At 41.0% G+C, this 23247-nt stretch overlaps 1 protein-coding gene across 2 annotated transcripts; it reads right to left on the minus strand.

Moving 5' to 3' along the window:
• Positions 1–41: 41 nt before the first annotated feature.
• On the minus strand, positions 42–22581 carry cobll1b (cordon-bleu WH2 repeat protein-like 1b). Of its 2 annotated transcripts, XM_070838667.1 has the most exons (14): positions 22241–22581; positions 21934–22014; positions 8735–8923; positions 7021–7225; positions 6689–6914; positions 6497–6541; positions 6309–6403; positions 5900–6136; positions 5631–5760; positions 3561–3783; positions 3383–3465; positions 1765–3203; positions 685–834; positions 42–597 (listed from the first exon to the last, which is right to left on the minus strand). In XM_070838667.1, exons 1-13 carry the CDS (start codon positions 22279–22281, stop codon positions 721–723), a joined length of 3108 nt encoding a protein of 1035 aa, XP_070694768.1. In that variant the 5' UTR covers positions 22282–22581; the 3' UTR covers positions 42–597; positions 685–720. The 2 variants fall into 2 exon arrangements, with proteins under 2 accessions (XP_070694768.1, XP_070694769.1); XM_070838668.1 differs by lacking the exons at positions 21934–22014; positions 22241–22581 and adding an exon at positions 15773–15923.
• Positions 22582–23247: the final 666 nt, after the last annotated feature.

Raw genomic sequence — 23247 nt, forward strand, 5'->3', positions numbered from 1 at the left:
TTTTTCCCACGCATACGGCAATGACTTTAAGACAAGACAACTGAAATGATAAAAGCTTTATTCATAGCAACACTGCTTGACATGAACAACAGGTGTACTGTGCACGTCGGTGTCTTTCTGCATACAGCTTAATCAGAACTCTGTAATACTTAAATATACATTTGATATGTAATCTAAGGAGCATTTAAGTACCATAGGTCAGACCTGGTCTGCCCTACACATCCAGTATTATTCAGATAATAACATTTTGAATAAACCCGATAATATTACAACAGTGGAAATCAGTCTAATAATTTAAAAAAATTGCTCTCATTTAATGTTCTTATTCACTCACAACAGTAATGCATTAAATGCACGATAGTCATCACACAAAATAAAAGAGAAGCATTAAAATATGCAGGTCAGCCAGAAATAGGCAATTACTTAATGACATATGAGAAAATAAACCAAAATACAGCAATTATTAATTATCAAAATACATAATTTTATGTACACCGTTGCGGACTACCAAAAGAGGTAAAACAAAAGACAGTTTCTGCTTCTGTGTCATGGGATAAAGGGTTCTGGAGAACTCAAAGTAGACAGGATAAGCTCCTCCTGGAAGACAAAAGATAAAATGGTTCAGTTCAGGTGTTGTTGTGGCTACATTTAGATCATTCAATCAATGCGTTGAGTTTTGCTTACAGTAGATGATATATTGTCAGAGGAATTAAGGCACTACTATGGACTGCTCCCGCCTTCCATTTGAACAATCTCACTAAAAGATTGAGCTTTATCCTCCACTTCTTGCAGAGTGGAGCCTTTGTCTCGATCCAACTCTCCATTTTCACCATCCTGTGATGTTTAAAAAAGAGACATAATGTATGCAGTCACTTAGCACTGACTGTGCCAGGCCATATAAAAAGGAAAAAGGAAAACAAGACTACAGCATCTTCTTACAGGGATTTTATGAGCCTATAAAACAACTGTGTTGAATCCAACAAAAGCAAATGCGGCACTTCTACAGGTCAAGATTTGAGGTAAAAGCAAAATTTTGTAAATAGAGAAAAAAAAGAAACGTCCCTACATGATATATAAAAACAAAAAAGCTCCAATGATGCTCCCAGTAAAAGTAGAAGAACCTAACTGTATTATAACTCAACAATTCATTTCATTTGTTTGGTTTGTTTCCTGACCTACACGCATGAAAAATTAGTTAATAAACCAAACAGTCAGCTTTGCACTGAAGTACTTCAATGAGTGAAAAGTTTGTATTAAGTTTGAATGCAAGTTAATATGACCATCCCTAAAGCAATTGGTTATGGGACATACAGCCTTGATCACTCAGTCTGTTCTGCGTGGAACAACCTTCAGAAATAATTAACAAGAAATTCAGAAATAATTAACAATCAAGAAAATAGTTGAGTTGGCGTCTCTCATCCTCTGCTTCACTTTATTATTTTCTAAAACACTCTAGAAACCTTCTTGATCCTTAATTTCAAATGCATTAAACAGAATGAAAAACTAATAAAAAACTTCAAACTGGTCAAAAACACTGAAAGCCCAATGCTGTTGCATTCAAAGGACCTGGGAATACAGCAGGTTTTATTAAACCCTGGACAGACTAATCTCTTTGAGCTCTTCTACTCAAGCATTAATATCTCAGTGTATGAGAATAAGAAAAGCTTCGACCAGTGTCAGTGGTCTCATGTGTAGAAAAAAGTCTGCCGCTTTCATCTTTATTTAGATATTTAAATGCATGCACGCTATGCTGTGTAAACTCACCTTGAGCTTAGATAATCCTTTTGACTCGAAGGCTGCTGATTGACTTGTATTTGGGGAGAGCGGCGGTGAAACGGGCGAGTGAGGCGACTTTGGCCCTTGGGATAAGGAGTGGCTCCTTCTCACAGCAGAGGACACTGCCTGGGCGAAGCGGGATGGGGTTGCAGGAGAATAAGGCCTAGGGGCTGCAAAGCTTCGTAATTTTTCCAAGCTTAAACCTAAGCTTGGCTCTTTAGATGGCAAACTACTTTGCCTGGACATTCGCATAATGGCTACATTCTTATTATCCCCTTTAGGGCTCAGCTCAACATTAGTGGCCCCTGCCGTCTCCTCTTGATGCTGTGCGGGAGGTGGAGGAGGGGGGGTCGGTAACTTTGCTCTCTCTGCACTTCCCTGAGCTTCCTTCTGGCCAGAGACAGGACTGACAATGAGACTCTTCTCTGCTGCTGAAGTTACATAATACCCAGGTGTTTTTTTGTGCTGTGCCAAGCGGAAAGAACCAGGCTTAGGTTTAGTTGCGGGTGGAATTTTCATCTCCTTGACCTCTGCTGGTGAACCCGCTTGAGATGCCCCATTAGCCGAGGATGAGATCTTGTCATCTGCTTCAGGTAAACTTGGTGGTGATGAGGAATGAATGGATTCAGGTATGCTTCCATTAACAGTGTCTTGTGTAGTAGTAGTGCTAGTCGGTAAGACTTCTCTGGGTGTAGTAGAGTGCAGCTCACTTATTTCCTCCGAGACCTCGGTCTGTCCCTTCTGTGCTGTGTTCTCCTCCAACTGAAGAGAACCAATATCAAGTCCTTCCTCTGGAGCTGCAGCAGGCGTCTCCAGTGTCAGTGCAACTTCAAAATATCTAAGTTTCTCCAGAGATTTCTGAGGCACAATAGTATATGTTGTCATCCCCACCTTGGGGATGTAGTCCCTTGTCAGCTCGTTGGAAGGCTTGGGTTTTGGCTCAGAGTTTGTGGCATAAATAGCTGGTGCCTTTGTTGTGGCAGGGAAATTTGGCAGTGAGTCTTGGCATGAGGCGGTCTCTGAGGTGTGGGATAAGGCACGTTTGAGGTCAGGCAGGTCCACTTGTTCCGTTAAAGTGGCCATATCTTTCTTCCCCACTGATTCTAATGCAAGCACATTTGCTGAGGAAGGAACTTCGTCCTCGTGTTGCTGCGTAGGGACTGGTTCTGGTGGGAAATCTGTTTGCACTTGAGCATCCTCTCCAGTGATGCTTGACGTGCTGGTGGCAACTGGGCTCTCCAACCTGTCAGTCTGCTCCCGGGAGGTTTCAGTGTTCACCTGAACAGAGGCCTCTGCTACTGCATCCCGTATCAAAGGCGGAGAGGGGCTGCTGGTTACAGTACTGCAATCACCTTCCACACTTTTAGGTGTCGACTCTTCACAGATGGGCTGTTGGCTTACATTTTCAACTTGGCATGGACCACTGTCTGTACAAAAATAAAATTTGCCATGTGAGACAGGTGTGCTGACTTTCTTTGGGAAGCAAAAAAGACATAAACTTGGCATAGTAAGGTCAAGTTCAACAAATATATCAGCGGGCAATCTTTGCAAGATCCCTGCAGCACAGATACACCACAATACCACTGTAATCCAAGCGCAAACCTACTAGTATCTGCCGGTTCAGGTGAGTCTGCGCCATCAGTTGTTTTCACATCACTTGCAAAATCGTACACCGTGCTCTGCAGTCCACTATGAAATCAAGCAAAGAGAGGGAATTAAAAGTATTGCTAATACTGATGGACATAGCTTGGCTCAGGCGTGAGAAGTCATACTAGAGTTCGTACTTGCCATCTGAGGACAGATCACGAGACTGATCTTCCCCATTGCCCTCAGTGGACATTGTGCTCAACATCTCAGTATCCGGGGATGAGGAATGCAATGAAACATCAGCAGACATGTTGACGCTGCTTTCCTCTCCCTGGGTATCACTAGCAGTTGCAGACATTACAGAGGCAGTGGACTCCTCTTGCTCTGTAATCTCCTCCAGTGTGTTAGCAGCTGCACCCCCTGTAAAATACCATCATAAAAGGAGTCATGTAAAGTCATTCACCGTACCTAAACTGGCATTTTAAGTAAAACGTTTGGTGGTGATCAGTGTCTTAGATAAGATAAGATAAGATATTCATCACATTAAATCTGATGAAGCAAGGGAATGTCATGTATACACAATTGTTAATATGACTTTGGAAAAAGGTATGACACTAACAAAAATTCAGTAGACCTTTAACTGCTTTTAGTTACTGTTTTCCCACTTTATGCAAGAGAAACTAAGCATCTAAATATATTTATCTCATAGGTTTACCCTTTCAAATATAAAAGGTTCTTCTGATGAATGAATTTCATTTAATCTTTTGCATCTCAGCCTCCCCCAGCTAGTTCTTAATTTAGCACTTAAAGGAAGTGCATCACAGAGGAGCAGAGAGCAAAAGGAATTTCAAGGCTACTTAAACAAAACTGCAGCTTCTCACTGTTCTCAGCCTCTGATCTCTATACACACCGAGCAGCACGGGTCTGCTGGGGAAACAGCAGAGGAAGTGATCTTTCACTGTGAACTTTGTGTTTGAAAAATTCAGAGCAATGGGAGGACAGGAATGGTGGTGTATGCGTGTAGGCAACAGTCGTAAAAAGTTTGTGATTACACTTTCTGTCAATGAGGTCTGGGAGATGTGCCGCTAGTGAAGGGATTATGGGTATCAAAGGAGTTGCGATATTGTCTGATGCAACAATACAATAAAAGCACAAAATGTGTAGAAAACATGAGGCATGAAGAGTCTGAAGTGTCATTTCAATACTGTGAGCATCTCAAACAAACCTCCACCCACTTCTGTTGTGTCAGGGTGGCGGCAGAGATGTCAAAACCTCAATTAAATGCACAACTAGATTTCACCTATGAAAAGTGAGAAATCAGGCCTCTATCTTTTAAAAAAAAAAAAATTCTAAGCCTATAAATCTTAATATTTCACCCATTTTTTATCGCATCAGTTTCATAACCCAAAATAGATTGTCTGTGTTTGTTCATCAGACCAGTTTTTTTTTTTTCTGTAAAAATATTTTGTTTGTGCTTTAAATCGCTTTGTATATAGGACGGGTGGAGTTTCCCTCGCAGGACAATACAGTGAAGGTCAGATGTATCTACACAATCACAGGAAAGTATGTCAAAGCAGGTTTATTATGCTCAACCAAGGTGAAATTCCAGAGGATTCAGAACCTACAATAATTTAGCAAAAAATAGCTTCTCAGAAACGGTGTGTTTTCTCAATTAACATTTGTTTGCGGTTTTGAGTTTTATAAAGATATTTCACAAGTATGTGAATAAGCAAGCCTTGGTTTCTATTTGGATAAATTGAGTCTATGCATTGAAAAAAAGGAGGCAAAAATACAAAAAAGCCTGCCTCAAGTAAGTCAACATATGTAGATTAAGAGAGGTAGAGAGTAAATGGAGACCAGAAAAACAGGCAAGCTCAAATGCTTGAATACTGAATGAATGAAGAAGGGAAAGAAGCACAAATTCTTAAATGAAGCACAAATTGACAAATTAAGCCAAATCTGCAGCATTAAACAAAAAATCTATTTAGATGAATAGCTTTCCATGCTCTGACCACCACAAACTGTAGCCCCCATGATCAAGACCCCTGACAGGGCTTTAGCAGATGTTTAATTGAGGCACTGTTCAACAATGACCACTAGGAGGCAGAAGAGTCAAATAAATTATAAATTGTAGACCGTCTGGCCTGTCTTGCTCTTTGAGGCCAAAGTACACATGACAAGGCATCACACACATATTTATTTTAACACAGCAGTGAAACAATATAAATGATCACTAAGTGATCATGAAAATGTAGACAAAGACAAACCTTGCAAATTTTCATCATGAGAAACTGTTTCTTGGACAACAGCACTCGGGGATGTGGGGGGTGGAGGAGCTTTACGTTTGGTTCTCTTCAGTGAGGACTCTGCTGAGGACCCCCGACTTAAACCAGTCATCTATGGCACATAACACAGTTTAATCAAGTTGCATTAACAATGCAAACAAACACAAAAATCATTTACTGTCATTGTACCACTGAAGCCAAGTGTTCAGAGCTATGCTGAGAGCTCCTTTCTTCATACTCAGTCCACTCACCTGGTCAGTGTCCAGCGGGACATTAGGTTCAGAATCGAGTCTCTGGCGAGTGCTGATGTCAGAGGGGAAGCTCTGAGACACGAGGATTGGGGGTTGGGGTGCACGTCTCTTCTTCGGCACATTGGTGGGTATTGTGGGGGAGCCGAACGGAGACGAATTTGAGCTGGGTAAGGCCATGCTGAGCGGTCGAGGCTTGCTCACGAGCACAGGAGAGGCTGGGGCACTGGCTGTAGTTGCCTTTAAAGAGCAAACATCCAATCAGCACATGATAGGAGGCCTGTTCTCAAACAACATAGTGCCCGTCAACCAATGGCAAACCAAAGTAAACAAACCTCCCTCTAAAAATGTAAAGTTACTCGTGGATGCAGCAGTATCTTCGCCTAATCAGTGCATCAAAACACTGCTTTACCTCTTCAGACTTTTTCTTGCTTTTTCTAAACTTGCTGAAGAGGCCTTTGTTTTCTTCCTCTTTCTGCGTTTTATCTTTCCCTGGTGTGACTGTTCCTGGAAAAAAAAAAAAAAAAAAAACAGTCAGATAACAGTCAGAAATATGGCTGCCCTGTTGATATCAATAAAGGAGCATGCAAACTTCAATACCTGCATGAGTTGGTGAGGCTGGACACACAGGAGAGGCAGGTTGTCCTACAGAGCCAACAAGCAAGAGATTTAGCAAAGAGGTGGCGAATGCAACACAACAAGCAAGCTGATGACACATAGTAACACTAAGCTAATGTGCTAAAATCTCATGCCATACGCAGCATGGTTTGATTTTTTTTAATACATACTTACCTTTTGTGTCTTTTGCATAGACCTCCCTTATTGCATAATCATTAAGCGAGCTGGACAGGTCCAAGGGGGCCAGTGATTGGACATCTCTCAACAGAACAGTGGTCCCTATGTCAAATTCACATTTCTCACAGATGGCTGGTAAGTGTTCAGCCAGGGGAACTCGAGGACTGACTCGCAGTATAGTTTTCTGGGTCTTTTTGTAGTTTATCACCATCCGAACAGTTGCCTGGAGAATATAAAATGAGTCACTGATAAAATCTGTTAAGTCAGCACGAACAGCAAATAGTGGTGTTAAGAGTATGTGCCAGAATGGTGTCACGTGTTTAACGCACCTCAGGCATCTGAGGACCAGTCTTCTTATTCTTATCCTCCCCTTTAGGTTTAAGTATGATCTTCTGCGGATCCAGCGTCCCTATGAGAGCGCTGGGCTTGAGTTTGGTTTTGTTCCTGTTGGCGGTGACCAGATCTAAGGTGTGGCTCGATGGGTTCAGGTGATACTTTGCACAGAGCGTCACTAATAGATCCATTAGGGGTTTGCTGAAAGACACAAAATAGTGAGTGAGACGTGGTGAAATCTGTGCCTGTTACACAATGAAAAAAAGAACATTCTGATCAAAGCGATTCTGAAATCAAAGAAAAGCATGTTTGATTTGACATCTTTGATGTCTCAGTAAAAGACGACCATGGAAACTGCCTCGCACTTCATGCTATGCTTTGATTTGAAGATACTTTGATGACTAATCCCAAGGCTGCAACCACTAATGTTCATTGATAATTGAGTGTTATTGATTATTTTGCTCAGTTAACAGATCATTATAAAATGTCTACAAAATGTCAGAAAACAGAAAACATATGTCCACCCCAGTCTCACAGAAAGCAAAGTCATGCGTCTTGTTTTGTCTGACCATCAGTTCGAAAAACATAGTCTGTACATAATCAGATAAAACAGAGAAAATCAGAAATGCCTCATATGCGAGAAGCTGGAACCAGACACTGTTTTTTTTTTTGAAGAAAAATGCCAAAGACTGACACAACTAATCGATTAGCAAAATAGTTGCTGATTAATTCTCTCAGCTAATAGATTAATCAACTAATCGTTGCAGCTCTAATTACTATGAAAAAAAGATAGCTGTTTTCATAGCTTGGTACATTTGTCGTACAATAAGTATAAATCTAAAGAACGTGTGGAAACAACATAAAGCTAATTCACAGTAAGTTACAGTAGCCGCATCAAGCTGTCTTGACACCGATTATACAGTTTAAACATAAAGCCTTAAACTTCATCCTCAAAATAAAGCATTAACTTTGTTGTGCAGCCACTTAGAACAGGTTTAGAGGGAGAAAAGAAGGTGAAGAATTCAGTGTTTAATCCTTTCATAATGGATTGGACTCAATAATTTCTCAAGAGGCCAAGGTGCAAAAGACACACAGGCAAGAATGTTTGTCAACTGTTTGCATTGCGAGAAAGATAATGATATCTTAAGTAAACTCTGTTGATGGAAAGTATGAGCTGTGTGAGGGAGTAGACTCACAGAAGGACACACAGACCTTGCTAAAAACTCAGATATATAAAGATAAAGGGGTATATTGACACATGATGATCTGATAAGATGGTGCAGTGCTTGCTTGAGTCTTGAGATTTGTGTGTGTCCTTATTTCACCGTAGAACGATGTCAAGAGATATTCTAGTTTGAGAATCAAGACTTCGTTAATCTTTACTGGCATCGTTTGATGAGAGAACTAAACAGAAAAACACGACCCATTTTGTCCCTTGTGAGCACATTAACTGAAACCACACACTCAGCTGCTCCACCTATCTGACTCAATCTAACTGGAACTGAACTTTATGTGATGACATAATCTGACGTCAGTCCCATGATGTGGTGTTTACGTGTAATGCTGAAATGTTCGGCATGAGCGAATGCACAACGGCGTTCCAGCTCAAACTGCAAATGCAATCATACTTTATATGCAACTGTGTGATTTTACATTTCACACATCATGATGGACAGACGGGGGGGTTTAGATACAGGGGTCTAACTGTACCTTCCGTGGACTGTGGTCATCTTTTCTGCTCCGCCGGGCAGAACCACAACCAGAGAGAGGTCTTTATCAATAAGGTTCTCCTTTTGCTCCATGGTTAAATTAGGGTTTCCTGGGTACCACTCGGAGAAACCTGGAGAGTCCAGCTTCTTCAGTCCTGGTGGGGATGGTGCTTTGCTTTTGGTCGACACCCTGTAGTTGGACAAGAACATATAAAATATTTTCAATCCGACTGTTGCTTTGATACAGCCAGATAAATAAAATACTTTACGGATGACCGGGAATGGTTTCCCACACATGTGCATTGTTGAAAAATGTTATCAAAATTATTTCTGCTATCTCAGACAATCATCTGATTGAAACTCATAGTCCACCAGACAGCATGAAAGGAATCCTTTCTTCCTCAGGTTTTAGCAAGCAGTGAGGCTATTACATGAAAGAGCTCAAGTCCACTTTGCAAACAAGTCACAAGACAACCAAGTGGATAGATTTACTCATTGAGCCTGAAGAAATGGCTGTGAATGAGCAGACATGTGAGAATGACTGATAATAAGACACAAGATAGAGACCACTGCTTCTGTAACTGCACACACTGTGATTTATAGTGCGTGTACTGGTAAAAATGGGTTTATAGTGCTGTGTTCTTACGCTCTTCTTACTGTAGACAACCTATTAGTAAATGTTGCTTGGTGTGTTAGGATTTTTTTTTCAGTTTGACTAACTATGACAAGCACATTTCAGGTTTTGAGTGTTTGTCTAAGCTTACCATTCTTTGAAACTGTGTCAATACAGTGTGGGAGAGTGCATTAGCAGTCATGTGAGAGTTAGTCTGACCAGGTACGCCAAACAAAAAAAGCCTATAGTCTGATGGGATACGCATATGTGACGCATTTTATTCCAGATAATTACACCACGGTCTCATAATGCTCCCGAACAGTAAATAAAAACTGTTGAGTGTAAACAAAAAATAACAAACCAAAGTAAACACATCAAGTCAACAAAGGTCACGCCGTTATACAACCATCGAGCTGTTCAGTGGGCCAAGGAACCGAAGACTTCAAGACATTCACGTGTCACATCAATCAGTGAGCGAATAGAGAAACCAGGCTTTTGCAGACCCAGTGCCTTGAATTATAGCCTGTGAAGTCTCACGTGGGGGCACTCACTGCTTATTCAAACAGAGGAATCCCAGCAATGCAAGGTCACAGGCTCCACCGAGGCACGTCTAGCAAAGGATTATTAGTCTTGTATGCTGACGGCTGTCCTTAAACTCTGTGACTAAAGCATGAAATATATGAAAATACACACACACACACATACAGTCATTTGAGTTATTCTTTTGATTAAGAATTACCACATTGCGTCGATTTGCTCATCATGAAGTCCATGTGTAGTATTTTATGCACAATGCTACATCAGTACAACCGCATTACCATGTACATTCTTGTCCCCGTCGCTGTATTTTCAAACATTAGGCATTCTGCCGGGATCAGACACCTTGTGTAAGGTGAGTGTAATTTTACCACAAATATGTAAACTGGAATAAAATTGTGCTAATAATTAATAAATCAATTGAAGATGATGCTGTACTCACAATACAACTGTTGTACTACATACTACTATGATAGGATATTGCATCCATCCATTATTTATGCCAACCACGGGTTGATGGGAAACACATTATCATAAAATCCCGATTAAGTTTTAATTGTGACTTTTTCTGGTCTTTAAGGAAAACTTTGAGAGTTTAGATGATCTAATTCCTTGTCATGAGGATGAGTAGCTACATATCACATTTTTAATCATCATAATTTTGTATTTGATACTCTAACTGTTCGTGGCCTAAAATGATTAGTGTTGTTTCTTTGACGTCTATCAATACATTACACGGTTATGTTGTACAAGTGAGTAATGCAACTGCCAGAGATTTGTCTGCAAGCAACTAGATGACAGACTTTGAAATCCATACATGTGTCCAAGAAATGTGTCCTGTTTTATCTGATCATAAGTCAGCCAGACTTGGGGCAGTGAAAGGGAGGACACGCAATAACAGGAGAAATCTTTAAGAGGAGCAGATCAACAGAAAAACAAACAATCAGTAAGAAGTGGGGCGCGACACAAACACACTTATTTATCAGTTCACCTCTGAGCCAGTAGCATCAGTAGCCAGCATGTTAAAACCACAAAATCTAGCACAGACAATAACAAGCAAACTCAAGCCGTGACCATGTGCACTAAAGCATCCACACGTGCATGTGTTCACACACACAAGACCTCACAAACACTTAACCTTCATGGAAAATTTCAAGAGCCCTTGTGGACTAAAGCCTTGTTAACAAGAATTACCGCCTTGAGGCTGAATGTCTCCGCCAACAAGTCAAGTTGCAGTTTACATCCGTGTCTGTCCAGAACCAAGATTAGTGCCACCAATTCAGTGTCCAACCAAATGTGAACTATGATCACAATCCCCCCTTCTCTTCCTCCAGTTACGATGTTGAGTAATGACCAGAAAAGTGTTTGAGCAGAACATTGTGATGTCCCAATGATGTCCCAATTTGACCTTTTAGATATGAAATGTCATCACTTTATCACTCTATCCTATTAGGCATTTGTGCACATTTTTTTATTAATTAACTTATTGAGTTATGGCCAAAAATATGTTTTGTAAGGTGACCTCGGCCTTTGACCACCAAAATCTTATCTGATCATCGTTGAGTCCAAGTGGATGTTTGTGCTAGCTTTAAGGAAATTCCCACAAAGCATTCCTAAGATATCACATTCACAAGGATGGGAAGGGTAGACGTAAAGACGGACATACAGACGGACACACAGATGGACTTACAGACGCACGGACACTCTGAAAACACAATGCCTCTAGAGTGGAGGCATAAAAATGTAAAACAAAGCAGACTTTTCGCAAACATTGTTTGTTGTGTTTAACAAAAGCATTTGGAAGTTTTACATGTTTTTGCGAGAGCCCACTCCCAACGCCACGCTCTTTTCAGCCAATTGGCAAACACACAACTCCACACACACGCACAGTGTACATTATATTGATTATGTACACTACATATAAAACTAAACTGACAATCTCATGTTAATTCAAGTATGACTTTACTTGTATGTGCAAACATGGAGAAATTTGTCCTTCAGAGTTAATATTAAATATCCAAGTACTCTAACCCAATATTGTTTTTGTAATTTGAGGTGTATTGTGCATTTGTGTGAAATGCAATTCAAAATGTCCCAGTTTTACACCATTATTATACAGCAGTGTCAGGTAAGACACAGTACGCTATGTCGACCATATCTATCTAACTTTTGGGATTAGCTTTTGGCTGTTACCTAGTCTATGTTAATGCTTCCAGAACCTGTGCAGAAATATTTTTGAATTTAAGACCCTTCACCTTAGCATGTTAACGCTCATATCAAAGCCTTTTTCACAACTAAAGGTGTTTACATCTCACTTTAAAGGCACATACACTACATACAGACCTTCTACTAAACATAAACAAAGTAAATATCTTACTGACATGTATGACGGTCTACACAACAAAGAAAAAATAAATGTTTTTGAAGATGTTTCGCTGCTGAACAACACAAGCAACACTGACTGGCATTAGAGAATCCTTTAAATAAGTGGCAATGCACAATGAAGGGTCTTGAAATATGAAACGAGAGCTCCAACTCGTCCATTATTGTGTATATCAGAACATCACATGTATTAGCTTCTGTAGCACTTAGTATAAGTATAATGTTGCTATGGTTACTTGTAGTTTAATATCCCTCTAATACACTAATTTAGAAGAGGACCAGTTCCTTGGTTTGTGTTATAGGATTTGAGAAACCTGCCTGCACTGTATAAAAAATACATTACAGTTAAAGCCCCATTAATCAGTAATTTGACAAATGATTAATCAAATGAGTTTAAAAGGGGTCGTGCACAGTAGACATAGAGAATCATCGCATACTTATGAAGCAGAAGTCCGCTACGCTTTTTAGCCACTTTTATCTCATTGTTTTGATATTACAGCCCATAAATCGGCTTTATGTTTTTCCGTTTCCGAACATCCAGCAAACAACTGTGAGACATTTTGTAAGACATTTTTCTCAAGAGTACTGTATGCAGACACGTTAGCCATAACAATATTTTAAGGTCAGGTTCTCTTGATGAATCCATTTTCATGGATGTCTGTGACACTCAGCTTGTTTTGAAGTTTTCTATCCGTATTCTAGTGGACGAAATTCTACTAATGAAAATCTTTTAATTCAATTTGTCATCATTTCCACCGAATAAACCCAACAAAACCTGCTCCCCTGAGGTGCTGGCTCACAGACAGTAGACATGGGGGCAGCTCACTCATGACCCTGATGCAGTATTCTTTCAACGTGTGAGCACATATTACCAAATTCTGTATCTAGCCACCTACTTTCATTTCTTTCTAGGTCTCCATTAAAAAAGAAACAGAAAATAATAGTATCATGTGACAAAAAAGGTGTTGTGTGAATTTTCATTTAGTTTTACCAATAAGATTTAATCAAATGTATTTCCTCTTTGGGTGTAAATAAACATTGTATGTATTTGCAAAATTTGACATGCACATTGGCCACTGTCCATGTTTCCAACCTGATTCTGTGCCAAAGTGCAAACAAGCCCTGTGACTCACTCTACACCATCTGGAGCATCTGCATCAAGGTGTGTGTCTTTTGGCAAACAATCTCTAACTTTAGTTTCATGTTCAGTCTGAATGCCGGTTTCAGGATATCATTAACTTTGCCCACTAGAAAACTAATTCATGGCAAAATTGCCATGACATTTGCAGTTGGCATTTATTGCCCCCAAAGAGTAAAACATGTTGATATTGCCACGCAGCTAAATATCCACCTCATACATTGAATGGCATTATGTAGCTGCTGATTTCCATAACATTTGCAAAGTGCACAGGGTGGTTCAAACATTTAAACAGCTTGCTAAAACCAATTTCATTGTTAGAGTGTACCACTGTAATTGCAACAGGGAGCCCAGCAGTGATACTTTTGCCATTTTTGTCCTGTGAAAAATACTGATGGACAGTTTGGAAGAGTATAGAAAAAAAAAAAAAGGGAGGGTTCGATTAGCATTAACATATGCAGATAATAGCAGTGTTACACAGCAGATATGGCCATGAATGCCATGAATTCCCTGCACATATATCAACAGACTTGCTAAAGCAGACATTCACACTGTGGTCTCTTACGGGTACAAAGTCCTGGTTTCTTGGCTCGGCCTGTTTATTTGAGAATGAGATTATAATCCATTAGCAGCACATCTAAACTTTTTCTTCTTCCACACATTTTACAAATACTCTAAAACTGGGCCTTGTGAGTAGAGTTATTTAAATGATACAGCCCTTATGTGACTGTCTATGAAAATAATGAATCATGTGAATGTCCCCAGTAGAGACAATAAATAAATATGAGTATGGAAAAAATACATAATATCCATGCCTCAGCTTCAGGGTCGGCCCAGTTTATACAGCTGTGTCATCAGTGATTTTATCAAGACACCTCGAGCAGGTGACAGACACGGACACACAGGCCGGTTTGTTTTTGCCATCCAGGCCTGTGTTTTCTCAGAGGCCCAGGATCTGTTGCTGAATGAGAGGAGACGTGTTGAAGCTTGACTGTGCTGATGCCTCATTCACAGGGTGTCCCTGGGAGGCTGAACACTCACAAACAAGCCCATTCAATACGGGAGGACATGCATGACAGACGTGATCACAGACTACCAGGAAATAACAGGCCTGTTGTCATTGTGCCGTTTGTTATGTTTCGTCATACAATAATCTTGTGCACTCTGGTAATGAAAACAAATGGACACTGAAACAAATATGCCCTATGGTGAATAAACACTGCACGCTATGATGTTGTGTCTTCCTTGAACTGCAGCTATCAATTAGACTTGTGATGTGACTGTGCGAAGCGATGGAAATGGATGTCTGGTGTTCTGCGTCACACCTGAGAAAAAATGTGCAGGATAACTTGAGACAGTGGGGGAAGACGAAAAGTCTGCTTGATTGCGCTTTAGCTAAACTCCTACCGACAAACCTCAAAATGATAACATAAAATGAAGGACTAGCGTGACATCCAGATGCTTCTTTTTGTGTAAAAATGCCTCAAATACTTTTGTGCTTACGTGTGAAAAGGGCAGAGTGAGAGAGAGAGAGAGAGAGATGGAAGAGACAGGAATGGTGGAAATACATTTCTGTCAGTTGTTATAAGTAATCAAAAATGAAAAAAAGAATCGTAACATCAGCAGGAGTAAACCAGCTGCACAAAGGAATATCCAAATTCCCTGCATTCCACTACATTTTGCTCCAGCTGGCATGACTTTTACCAGAAACATTTCACTTCAATGTATTTTTTTTACACCCGATCAATTTAAATCCCTCAGGAATCAACTATAACAATGAACAGGTGGCAGCAGCCCAAAGAGGGAACCAGACATTTCTAGAAACTTGACTGTCCTTTGAGGTTCTGAGAAGGTGAAGGTTTATCAAAAATGCCTTCTGTGGTATGTTAGCAGCAGCTGCTGGGTAGCAGGATGGCCCCTTGGGGAATGGTGGGTTCATGCACAAAGAAACAAACAAGTTTTCAAAGAGGCCCTTGTGCTCAGTCAAAAATTTCAGACAACACTCCAATTATCTTAAGAAATAAGGGCAACAATTCTATCCTCCAATGACCAAAGCACAATGACCAGAAGTCTACTGGCAGTGGTTTAAAAGCGAGCTGCACAGTCAGTGCACAGGCTCAAACATGTCAGGGTGTTGCAAGTCCAACACACCCTCCACTTCAAAACACACAATACAATAGTTTGAATAAAAACATTTAGGGCACAAAAATACTTCACATCCACTTTCAGAGGAAGTGAGTGGGGGCACTGCTGTGCTGTAAAGATAATACTGTAGGCATTACAAAAGGAAAGAACCAGAAATTTGGAGAGCAGGTGCGACAGACCTGCTTTTCCTCTCAGTTTGCCAACATTTCATTCCACGCTCCTACCTCTTCGCCTAAGGTTGTCTCCTCTCAAATAATTTCCATTCTGCAGTGTGTCTCCCATGAGTAGTCAGGCAGACTAAAAGTATAGCTTCATAAGGCCCACCTTAATGCCACGCCCAGGCAGTGACATCAGAAATCTGTCCCCTCTACCTAAATCCCATCTGCACCCTCGCTGCGTCTCTGAAAGCTCCAGCCGGCGGTGTGTGGGTAGCACTCCCCCCTCGGTCATGAGCAGAAAGGTAAGCAGCTTTGCCTCCCTGTGCAGACATGAACCTGTGGGTGGGGCCAGTGGAGCAACATTGCACTGAAACACACCGCAGCATGTGCTCAGTTTGGTAGCTCAGGAACTGAAACAAAGACCAGAGTGAATAGCCTGACTTATCACCATGATGTGATTATCAGAGTAAAAGAATTAGGGGTGTCAGGACTCATATCTCATGCACTCTTCTTCTCACAGGGTTGAAATCTCTGATTTAATCAGGTTCTTCTCCTGTGTTTGCTTTTCATCATGAAAAAATACTGCCAACTTTTCAAAACCACACCTTATTTCTGCAGTGCTGACTCACTCCGAAATCATGTCAAAAGACTTGTCGGTTGAAACTAAATAACAATCATGGTGATTCTTAGCAAAGGTATGAAACAACATAATAGATTTCCTAACAGTAAGCAGTTCCTCCATGCACACACTGAGGAGCCTCGCATTTACACTGATGATTTGATTATTTTTCCTCACTTTCTTCACTTCAAGGACATGAAACTCCCAATGATTACACTTAATTTCAGACGACATGGTTTAGCTTAAATGTGAAAAGCTGTGACTAAAACAATATTCTAAAGCCAATAAACATATTCATGAAAGCAGTCGGGGGAAAATTGTTAGTGGTAGCTGTCGAAAGAGGCTGTCAGCGCCTCGGACTTAACACATCCAGCCAGAGAAAGCTCTGCCTTTGGTAGGCTTTCTGATGTTGTCGCTTTAATCAACATTTAACGATAGGCGAGTGTTCAAAAGACAGACGTGTAAACATGCTGCATATATATTTATTTGGGTAGGTACAGATACACACTTTAAATAATTCACTGGACACACTGATTCAGTTTTGCCTCCTTTGCTGTCTGTGATCTACTTAAAAAGCTTAAAACCAAGATCAGGTAGATCTAACTTTGGCTTCTAGAAACAGCGACATCAGCCAGTTATTGTGACTTCCCTATACTACAAAGAATTCGAATAAATTACAGTTTTACTGCTTTTCCTGACCTACAGTATGAATGTTTGATGATTTGATTGAAGTGCTTCATGCAGCGTAATAGCTATGGCTTTGTTTAGCCAACAGCTCACCGTCTGGTACGGAAGCAATAAATTTGACTTTCCATTATGAAATAAGTGCTAGTTGCCAGTCCTTTATCAGCAGCCCTGCGCTTTCACTTGAGAATGTGCGGCCTCTTCTACAAACAACACCACCGAATACCATCAGCCGATAAGGATAAGTGGTGAATGGAGATGCTAGTGTGCAGGAGCAGGGTGGAGGGGCGGAGTTAAGGAGTTACACAGAGAGGGGTGGGAGTTTGAAGGAGGTGGGGGGGGTCCCTGAGGAAAGACATAACACAGGGCCAGAGCCACAGCTGGTAATTTGGTGAGAGGTCACTCACAGTAAACACAAGCTTTTTAAAGAGGGTCTGGAAAGGCCATTACTTCATAAGCAGTGTGGGATGGAAAGAGATTAGGAAGAAAAAGAGCACAGGGACCCTATGAGAACTTCCCACTTCCTATGTGTATCCTTGATTATTCCAGGCAAAACAAAAACTTTTTCCCACAGCGCTTTCAAGCGCAGGCCTGGGCAAGCTCAACCTCTCCGGGCATCCTTAACATCATTATATACAATTCTGATAAATGTTTAAGGACCAACCTTGACATTATTAGCTTTACAGTGCAGTTGTAATATCCATTTGTCATGATCCGCCTCATTTTCACTCAATGTTATTATTCCCTGTGGTGCTCACTCTTGCACTATACCTTGTACAATGCCTAAAACTACAGCAGAGGCTGAGTAAGCTAGCAGCTCTCCCAGTCAGTTAGGTAATGAGATTTGAGATTATACAAGGTGATCTCAGCTCCCTATATAATGCCCCAAACAGCGGATATCGTTCTAGACTGGAAGCCGGGGTCTGTTATGGTACATTACCCTCAGCTTATCGCTCTAAACATTGCACCAAAACAAACCGGTGCCTGCGAAGAAGAGATGCGTGCCAAATATAAAGAACACGGCATGTGTTTCAATCTCTGTTTATCCACAAATAAAGTCTCTTTGAATTTAATAAACCTGTTAAGAAGGTTAACTTAAAATAAGTTGTTCAGGTTTGCAGGTGTTCATTTCCAGATACCCACAAAAGCCCTGAATAACATGTACAGATGAGATGATTATCACGCTAACCTCTGGTGACTTGACCAAATGTGTTTTTTTTTTTAAGTGAGACCAGTGCTTAGATGGAATAACTTGGTGAGAGACCGGGCTCCCCCTTGAGTCATAATTATAACTATCACACTGTGTCCTTTCATCTGAAACAATGCAGCATTGTCTGCAGTGGGGCATCTTTCAAAGGCACACCAGCATGCTTTCCCTCTTTTGCCGATCACATGAACTGAGGTTTCTAAAGTGAGTGTGAGCACAGTAACTCAAAAACAGGCACATTTAGCATCTTATTTCATTGCCTATAGTGTGAACAGAATATTCAGTGATGCACGACACTCAAGACACCAAAAAGACAGCTTAAATTAATTTCATCGTCTCTAGGGTTACACCCTTTCACACATCCTATCTCAAAAACATCACTGCTGTCCTGATCAGTCAGTGTCATGGTCAGAGGAGGAGCTTTTGCACATTTCCTTCAGCTTTCTCTCTGAAAAAAAGTGGCCTATATATAAAATTTATATCAACTTGTGTTAAACTGCAGCCTTAACAGAAAGCATAACCTCAAAGCTATGATGCATGAGTGACCAGAGCTCTATTACAAAGTAGCTCTGCATGTTTTACTGTTCATGTAAACATCCTAACTGAAACGGTTTGTTGCTCTTCGTGTCATGCCGCGGTTCATTAGCTACTGCCTGCTGGGACATGATAAAGTTTAGCATATCAGTTAATTACCGATCTGATATTATGTTAAATTCAACACAGAAACTAGAGCAACCACACCCATAAACACACACATCTGGGTGGATACAGCAGTGTGAACTTGTGCACAGTGACAGTGCCATCTAGAGAGCCACTTTATACCTGCCATTTGTTCCAATAGTGGTTTAAGCTTGGATCTATGATTGGTCATCGTCATAATTGCAAGACAGCTTGTCAAGGTGTTGTTAAACGGACCCGTAGTAAACTCAACCAATGCCAGTCATGCCTCGGCCTGGCAAGGCCTTTTCCATCAGTATCTCATCTAAACAAGACAAACACTGATAATGAGGGTCAAGCAAATGAAGGCAATTTGTTCTATTGTTATATAAAAATGTTTGAATTTTAATGGAGATAAGCAAAAGTTCCCATTGACAGCACACAAAGGACTAATTCATGGTAGGTCATTCTGAATGTTACACAGGCTGAGAGTGGGAGGCATCCAACTGTTATGCCCTGGAAGAGTGCATAACAGAAACAAAGAGGGGCCAAGACTTCCAGTCTTTTTCGCCAGAGTTCAGGCAGGACCTGTGCAGCAAATCTACTTAAACAGGCTTCTGTGCACAACACCAACATCATATAAATACATAATCATAATGTCTACTTTGGAGATAAAAAGGAAAATTAGCTATAATAACCAACAAACTGTCTTTCATAACAATCATAACTGTTCTTGGAGAAGTATTCGCTGGTATTTACGGTCAATGCGTCGGCTTCAGTGTGGTAACAAAGACAACCCATTATTCCCTGTTCTCTGGATGTTGGCCATTTTGTCTGTTTTAGCCCTTTGAGGCAGAAAGCATCCGTGAGATAAAACGTCCCAGTATTTGGAGACGCATCAGCTCGTTGCCAAGAAAAGCTGCTGGGCCTTAATGCTGATTTTCCTCTTGCTTTATTACATCAAGTGGGTGGGTACCTTTGAATGACACCCTTTATCTTGCTTTTCGAGCACAGAAGATCTGAGTGGGCTTTCTGAGGGCAGCACGCTGCAGATGAAATTATATATTTTCCAGAATGAATAAAGCCTCGTTGTCTGTGTGGATAGTTCGGTGGAGAAAACACTGCAATAATGCTTCAGCGTACTCAGGGGCCCTGTCATCTGTCTCTCTTGTCCCTGGTGTCGACAGACTGGCAGCCTGTTGATCACACATGCAGTTGTTGCGAGATGTTAAGTCACTGCAAAGGCAAGCGACTGTCAGTATGTCTCAGCTCGACGGGCCCAATTGCTTCACGTGCCTAAGCTGGGCCAGTCTTTTGCGATCATCTTCATCTGTAGACTCATGTGAGCAGCTGTGCCCTTGGACTGCCTGCATGTCGAAAAACAGCTGTGGAGATTCACAAAACCTTAACTAATTCCACATTCTGCCCTGAGGAGAGCCAGCCATGTGAGATCATGGTTTAAGGTGTGTCCAATTAACAGGGCCAGCTCCAAACAGTGCACTGTCAAACTGAGTGCGAATAAATGAAATTTAATTAAAAAGAAAGAAACACACCAGATATTATTAAGGGGTTGGTAATTATTCTGATTATAAATTTCTTAAAATGGCTTTTCCAGTGACCGCAGTAAAACAACTGTAATTCTGTTGAGGCTACCTCATGTTAAATACCGTACTGTCTGTCTTATGTGTGCTAGCGGCGTCTCTGCTTGGAGAACAGCCAGCCCAGTGATTCTGGCAGGGTCATTATTTGGATAAGAAATGTAGCGTAGCTTTGGGGGTCACATGAAATCTTCACAAATGACTGCATTTGCAAAAGTGAGAAGCAGCGGTTTACTGGCTCCAAATATACGAACCCACAAATAAGACAGAGAACATGTGCCTCCCCCCCCCACACCCCGGCAGCTTATGGAGGAGTGCGGTTTACTTTTCCAAATAATAGTCAAACCACACAGAGATTTAGGTAGTCTGCTCTCCTCCATTGCCAGGGTGTGTGGCTGTGCTCCCAGATTACACAATACTTATGAAATATGAATACAAGTCACACCAAGAGAGTGTTTTTTTTTTTAAGTAGACTGTATATGATGTGCCTGAATGCTATTTTTACAAATGGGGAATTACAGTATGCAGGGCAGGACTGGAAACTTCGCATAGCTATCGTGGAATACTGGATTGGAAACTATCATATGTTCACATTCCCCATCTCACCTCTTATTTAAATCTCAAAAACTCGGCACATCTCCTCCGAATGCCAAAGGAGTGAGTAGTGACTCTGTGAAAAAGCTCTGGAAACTCACTCCCCTCTTTTTAATGATTCCAACCGCTGGAATACAAGCAGCTGACATCATCTCCAAGTCCCTGAACCGAACCTGATGGGAAATTCCATCGTGTCATATACTCACGGCACTTTTTATAGTGATTTGCTTTGACGATTGGACATGACGAATCAGTATTTTATAGAATATCACTTTCAAGCCCGGTGAACGCATGATTTCCACAAGAAAAACGACCATCAGGCCCATCACAGCGGCAGGAGAGGCACAATGTTTTGCCTGCAAAATGCTTCCCATGACCTCTACATATGGTCAAGGCAAATTCTCAGTAAAACTAGAGAGAGCAGGAAATGAGGGGAGTTCAAAGGTTGAAACGTCTGCAACAACTGTGACTTCGCCGAGATGCACTGAGTGAAAGGAATGTTATTTGAAAGTTGGTTGTGCAGATGCATTGTTTTACAAAAGGTGGCATCATATGCACATCTTTAGGGCAGAAAACAGCTGGTTCCCTGCTGCCAGCTGTTTTTGTCAGTACCTCACATCACTTGATTTCAGTTGCTTTATTTGTGTACAATTAAAAATGGCAAATACTTCACACTTTATCCTTTTATACTTTCATTTAGCAAATAAAAAAAATTAGTTTTGACTTGGTTAAAAATAAATTATGACAAATATTTCCTAATTTCCCGGGGGAAAAAACGACTGGACACATGGTCCTCTTAGGTCCTCATCACTGACATATAAACTGTGCAGATATGACAGCTGGTAATCTAAATGATGGCTCTACATACCTCAGACCAGAGCTCCGTGGATGAGGCGGGGATCCATGATCATCCATAACTAAACTCATTGGCTTAACAAAATCCCGCGAACTAGACAAACACAAACAAAGAGCACAATTCATTTTTACTAACACTTTACATACTGATTATTGTAAAAGCTGGTGTAACCTGCAGCTTTCAAGTGGGCAAACACTGAAATATGGGCGAATCCCACATGAGGTCATCAGTTTTTCAGCCATATGGAGGTTTTTTTTTTTTTCTCTCCTTCTGTAAAGTGAAAAAATGCACAAACGATTCAAAGTATTTCGTGTCTTACCATGAATGTTGTCGGTTTTCGTCGCGGTTATCCACTTCCATCAGTCTTCAGAAAGGTAATGTTAGTTTCAGACTGCTACAAACACATAAATAATGATCCATGATTCCGCTCTCAAGTTCCGTGTCGTGCGCCTTTTACGCAAACCATTCCAGTGTGTTAAAACGCTCCTTTTAAACTAGTGAGACATGTCTAAAAACAATCTGCCCCTCACACCGGTGGCAGCCCTGCCAACTTTCCTTTAAACACCCAGTTCACTGCATTGCAACAGTGAGCTGGAATAACTGGGCGTCCCTCCGATCCAGTTTACCTTCCCTCTTCCAGGATCCTCATGAGACGTTTGGCTCAACCGTAAATAAGTTCACATCTTGTGCCAAGAGCGCACAAAGCAACGGCTCAACACAACCGTGAGTGGAAAAAACAACATTGGTAAACTCACTCATATGGTCTGAAATTAGCTGTATCAGAAAAAAAAAACACATCAGCGGTGTTGTTTTGTACGTCCTTTAATAAATGCTTTCTTTGTTTACAGTGACATCCTGCGGCTGGATGTGGAAACGACCGACTCAGATCCTGTGTGATCTGTGTGAAAATAAACCAGAATGAAACATATCAACACAGACTAGTAATTCCAAAAGTATGTAGACAACCCAAAATGACACCCACATGTGACTGTGAGTGTCATTCCAAAACAACGGGTATTTATATGCTTCAACAATATGCTGTATAGCCTGGCTGCAGCTATTTGGTCCCATTTACACACAAAAATGTTGAAGTGATGCTGGACAATAATGCCAGTTCACCTCATAGGTGTTAATAGGGTTGAGGTCAGAGCTCTGTGCAGGTCAGTCAAGTTCTTCCACACTAAACATGATAAAACATCTGTATTTGTAATGTTAAAGTAAGAGAGGAGTTTCCCCAAACTGTTGCCACAAAGTTCAAAATCATCACATGGTGTAACATTAAGTTTTCCCATAACTGGAACTTAGGAGACTGAAGCCAATGCATAA

Source organism: Pempheris klunzingeri, chromosome 10 (assembly GCF_042242105.1).
Source record: "Pempheris klunzingeri isolate RE-2024b chromosome 10, fPemKlu1.hap1, whole genome shotgun sequence".
Lineage (NCBI taxonomy): Eukaryota > Metazoa > Chordata > Actinopteri > Acropomatiformes > Pempheridae > Pempheris > Pempheris klunzingeri.

Excerpts from the sequence above, each read along its gene's own strand:
- cobll1b (XM_070838667.1), bottom strand. The coding sequence starts at position 22,281 with ATGGAAGTGGATAACCGCGACGAAAACCGACAACATTCATG. Across the intron at positions 6,404-6,496 it reads AGCCTCACCAACTCATGCAG|GAACAGTCACACCAGGGAAA; the intron begins GTATTGAAGTTT and ends TTTTTTTTCCAG. Across the intron at positions 835-1,764 it reads AAGGATTATCTAAGCTCAAG|GATGGTGAAAATGGAGAGTT; the intron begins GTGAGTTTACAC and ends TAAACATCACAG.